This window comes from Echinops telfairi, unplaced genomic scaffold (genome assembly GCF_000313985.2).
Source record: "Echinops telfairi isolate 266 unplaced genomic scaffold, ASM31398v2 ScPeMD7_12;HRSCAF=54, whole genome shotgun sequence".
Classification (NCBI taxonomy): Eukaryota; Metazoa; Chordata; class Mammalia; order Afrosoricida; family Tenrecidae; genus Echinops; species Echinops telfairi.
In genome coordinates this window covers 4,882,212-4,886,417 of record NW_022103909.1, presented here as the reverse complement: position 1 = coordinate 4,886,417, position 4,206 = coordinate 4,882,212, and the positions used below count along the sequence as shown (strand labels likewise).

At 42.5% G+C, this 4,206-nt stretch overlaps 1 protein-coding gene and 1 non-coding gene across 5 annotated transcripts in view; both read right to left on the bottom strand.

Moving 5' to 3' along the window:
- Positions 1-2,396: 2,396 nt before the first annotated feature.
- KANSL2 (KAT8 regulatory NSL complex subunit 2) overlaps positions 2,397-4,206 on the bottom strand; it is a 17,784-nt gene continuing 15,974 nt past the window's right edge. For all 4 annotated transcript variants that reach the window (XM_045287303.1, XM_004711423.3, XM_045287304.1 and 1 more), the window contains 2 exons: positions 3,845-3,964; positions 2,397-3,083 (listed from right to left, as the gene is read on the bottom strand). In XM_045287303.1, coding sequence (XP_045143238.1) covers positions 2,961-3,083; positions 3,845-3,964 — 243 coding nt within the window. In that variant the 3' untranslated portion in view covers positions 2,397-2,960. The remainder of the gene's footprint in view (positions 3,084-3,844; positions 3,965-4,206) is intronic.
- On the bottom strand, positions 3,302-3,437 carry LOC115868586. Its single transcript, XR_004045683.1, has one exon. It is a non-coding gene; the product is annotated as a small nucleolar RNA SNORA2/SNORA34 family (small nucleolar RNA).

Here is a 4,206-nt window from a genome sequence, read left to right as displayed (position 1 = left end):
GGGCTAGCCCCCCAAGACCTATTGACTCCTTGCTTCATGTCAGTATCAAAGTCATCTTTGAGGCTTCACCTTCCTAAATATGCAGGAGACTAGGGGAAAATCAACAATGAAAGCCAGGATACCAGTTACCACCCAGACTGAGTAATGTGAGGCGGGTTCCAGCTTGCTTTTGTGGCCTGGCTAAGCTCTGGTGACCATGTCCAAGTGCTGGATGGGCAACTCCAAGATCATTGGCTCAAACCCACCAGCCACTCAACAGATGATGTTTTCTGCTCTTTACACTGTCCTATCGGGTCGCAGAGTCAGAATCAACTTACTGTTCGTTTTCTCCCTGGGGTCACGTGTGTTGGACAGCTAACCTCAGGGTTATCTGCAAACCCATCAGGTGTTCCACAAAGGAAAGGTGACGTTTTGCTCCATAAAGATTTACAGCCTTGGAAAACCAAAAGGGCAGTTCTACTGTCCTATAAGGTTATGATTTAGAATTAACTCGGCGGCAGAGTTTGAGGATTTTTTTGGTTAATACTGCTCTGGAAGTCAAAACCAGCATATTAAGTGAAGAAAAATGTTTAATAGAAACTATCACTATTTATGATTATGTCCTTGAAAGGGCCAAAAGAACCCGAAAATTAGAATGCGAACTCTGCAAAGTTAAATATAAAACTAGCATACAGAAATCAAATTCCCAAATTGAAAATAAGAAAAAAGACATCAAATATCCGGGTGGCAGGAGAGGGAGAAAATGAGCTGATTACCAAGGGCTCAAGTAGAATATGTTTTCAGGATGAGGCCAACAAATGTACAAAGTGCTTGACACAATGGATGTATTATGAATTGTGGTAAGTCCCTAAAAAAATGATTTAAAATTTTAAAAAATCAAATTCCCATTATCTAATAATAGGATGACATTACGCATCTGGAAATTACTCAAGTAAATGACGTGAAAGTCTCTTTGGAGGAAACAATAAAACACAGAGAATGCTGTAAATACTTCCTTTCTCCTCCAAATACTTATAAAACCATTAAAAAAAAACAGGATGAAGTGGGAATAAAATCTTTTAAAAAACACACAAAAACACTGTCCATTGAGCTGCAGCCAACCCACAGTAGCCCTCTGGAGTTTTCGAGACTTAATCTTTACGGGGGTAAAGAAACTACCACTTTCTAATGTCTAACTTGTTAGGAACAGAGCCCAACACTGAGGCCCTGACAAGACACTAACCCTGAAGGCAGGTCTTCATAGTAAATGCAATCATTGGGCCCCTTCTTCCCTAGCACGGCCAGGAACAGCCCCCTTAAGGCAGGCTTACTCTGGGATGGGCTTACCTTCCCCATTTGTGGTGCTTTAGCTAGTGCCAGACACAAGACAACACAGGGAGTTGCGACAAATCATCTCGCATCTGACAGGCTGAGATTTAAGCGTTAGCTCCAGAAAGCACCTCAACAGGGTAAGGGTCCAAAACTTAAGTACCAACAATCAGAAAATATTTTGCAGTAAGTGTATAAACACTAAATCAGACTTCTATATACCATGGAATTCGGGACAGATAAACGCTTCAGAACAGTAATGGGAGCAGCAATATCATGAGGGTAGAGGAATGGCTGAGGAGGGTGAAGGGAGAACGGAGGACCCCATCACAAGGTTGGATACATAGCCCCTCCACCACCGCCAAATGGGCGAATAACAAATGTGGGTGAAGCGAAACAATGGACGATGTAAGATACAAAATAGTAATATATAACTGATCAAAGATTCACAAAGGGAGGGGGGGGAAGAGCATGATGGCAACATCTGTACAAATATGATAAAACACGTATGGAATGTTATGAGAGCTGTAAAAAGACTTCTAAATAATGCTAAGTACATTGGGAAAAACAAATAGATCCAGGAACTAAGGGAACAGTAGCCCGAAGATCCTCTAAGTTAGCTTGTGCCACTCATCTCCTAACTGTGGGCTCTGCAGTTAAAAGTCCTGGTCCCAAAAGGCCATGCACTTTCTTTACCAGGGCCCACAGTGAGAATCCAATACAACCACTTCAGCAGCAGATCTTGAAATTGTTGAAGTTGTTGCCACTTATGCCTACCTCTGATTCAGTACCAGGCCCAATTGCTCTGAATGTTTTATGTCTAATCCTATCCCTGGAGAATACTGAAATGACAACAGATACTCACTGAATAGGTTGGGGGTGGGGGGCCCTTGGGGAAAACTGAACTTTTCAAAAAGGAAGCTATTTGGAACTGGTACTATGTAATTTGTACTGTACCCCAAACCAAAAGAAAATTTACCACAAATTTATTTTCATGGGATAGTTATCTCTTTCCCATTAGAAATTATTCCCTAAGACATCTTACTTCTAACCCAAAAAAAGACACAAATACAAAAATATGCATTCCATTCAGGTGATTATTTTAAATTTTAATAATATTTTAACATTTAATATAAGCTATATACAACACATTTTATTGTATATTATGTAACATAACCACTACAGAAATTTACATAGATTAGAAGCAAAACTATGTGGATCCGGTTCTATGAGCAATTTTCTCAAAGGACACAGGTGACGTACTCAGGTCGAAGGGGGTTCACAATGGCCAATTAGGTGACAAGTAAAGAAAAGCTTAAACACCAGCTATGGGATAGACAACCAGACACTGAGTACACCAACATCCTGGGCCACCACTTGGACAGTGTCCACCTAAATCACCTGTATAGATTTCCATGTCCATGAGGCGAACATCCCTTTACAAAGAAGTCCTTTTCCCCTTAGGCCCAACCCAGTATTTATTAATCCCATAACTTTCAGTCAGTATTGGTCCATTCCCCCCAAACCAGGCATAACAATAGTATGCAATAATCCAGAAGCAAAAGAAAATTACCCTTGTTTAGTGAAAGAAATATTTGTTTGAAAATGGGAACTTTAAATTCTGCAAGTCAAGCAGTTCCCAAAACAAACTATCAGCTGGGTTCTGCTTTCCCATTTGCAGTAGTCGTTCCAGTGTGAGGCAACCGCGCAAGGGTTCGCTCAAAATGTCGGGATCCCTGGGCTCTGCATCCATCTATATCCATGTGCATCTGGCCCTAGTAAAAGAAATACAAATATTTCTTTATAAATTCATTCACTGTAGCTGAAAGCACGGAATTAACTCCTAATACTCACTTATGAAGGCAACAAGACAGAAGAAAGAAAATGACTCTGGGCAGTTGCCTCGCATTTAGCCATCTTTGTCCCTCAACCTGTATTAGAACCCAGTACTTGGATCATTCCTGAGACTCTCCCACCTGGAGGGAGGACTGGGGGATGTTTCTTCCAAAGGAAATGGCCATTCTCAGCTGAAGTTCCAGAATTGCCAAAAGACCACCGGAAGATAATCCTCTGGGCCTCTGCTTGAAACCAACAGCTGTGTGTAACTGCTAGTCTTCAGTCAGGGCCTGCCACAGCTATCTGACCCAAAGTTCAGAGAAGGAACCCAAATCACACCACTTGCCCTACTCTACAAGATACATCCCAGTGCTGAGCTCCCCACTGAAAGAAACAATTTAACTAAATTCCTTGCCTCGATTTTTTCTACGTAAACATGTACTCTGGGACATGAGAAGTCGTAAGGTGTTCCCTGCTGGCCATCTGGAGACCTGTAGAACCAAGAACTCAAGGAGTGGGAAATGCATTTTTTTATGTACCGTCCATACATGGTATCACTGAGCAAAAGTCATCTGGGCATCTTTACACTCTACTTGTGATGACCCCTCACTCCCTGAAGTTCACTGTAACCAGCAGCCAACCTCTGCCTGGTTGGGTCACTACATGAGGGAAGTCTGGCTAGGGTATGTTCTTCACTTGCCAATATATCCACTGTGCCTTCAGCAATTTCTTTAATTGAATGATCTTCAAGGGTCAGTGAAGGATCAAAAAGCAAAGGTGAAGGGGGGCACTGCATTCCGTCACCCACAACATCCAAGTCCTAGAAGAAGAGAGAGAAATGCCTATCAGCAATGCCAAGGGAAACAAACTACAAATGGACTTTTTCCCCTAGAAATCCTTCAAGTACTCCCCTCCACCCCTACCTCATCTTGCCTTCCTTTCGCACGCGCGCGCGCGCGCGCGCGCGCGTGTGTGCGTGTGCACTCTCCACAATGTCCAACAGACAGACAAGATCCAGAAGCACTCTGAATTTTGTGGCTGAGTAGAGAGCTCAGTACAGAC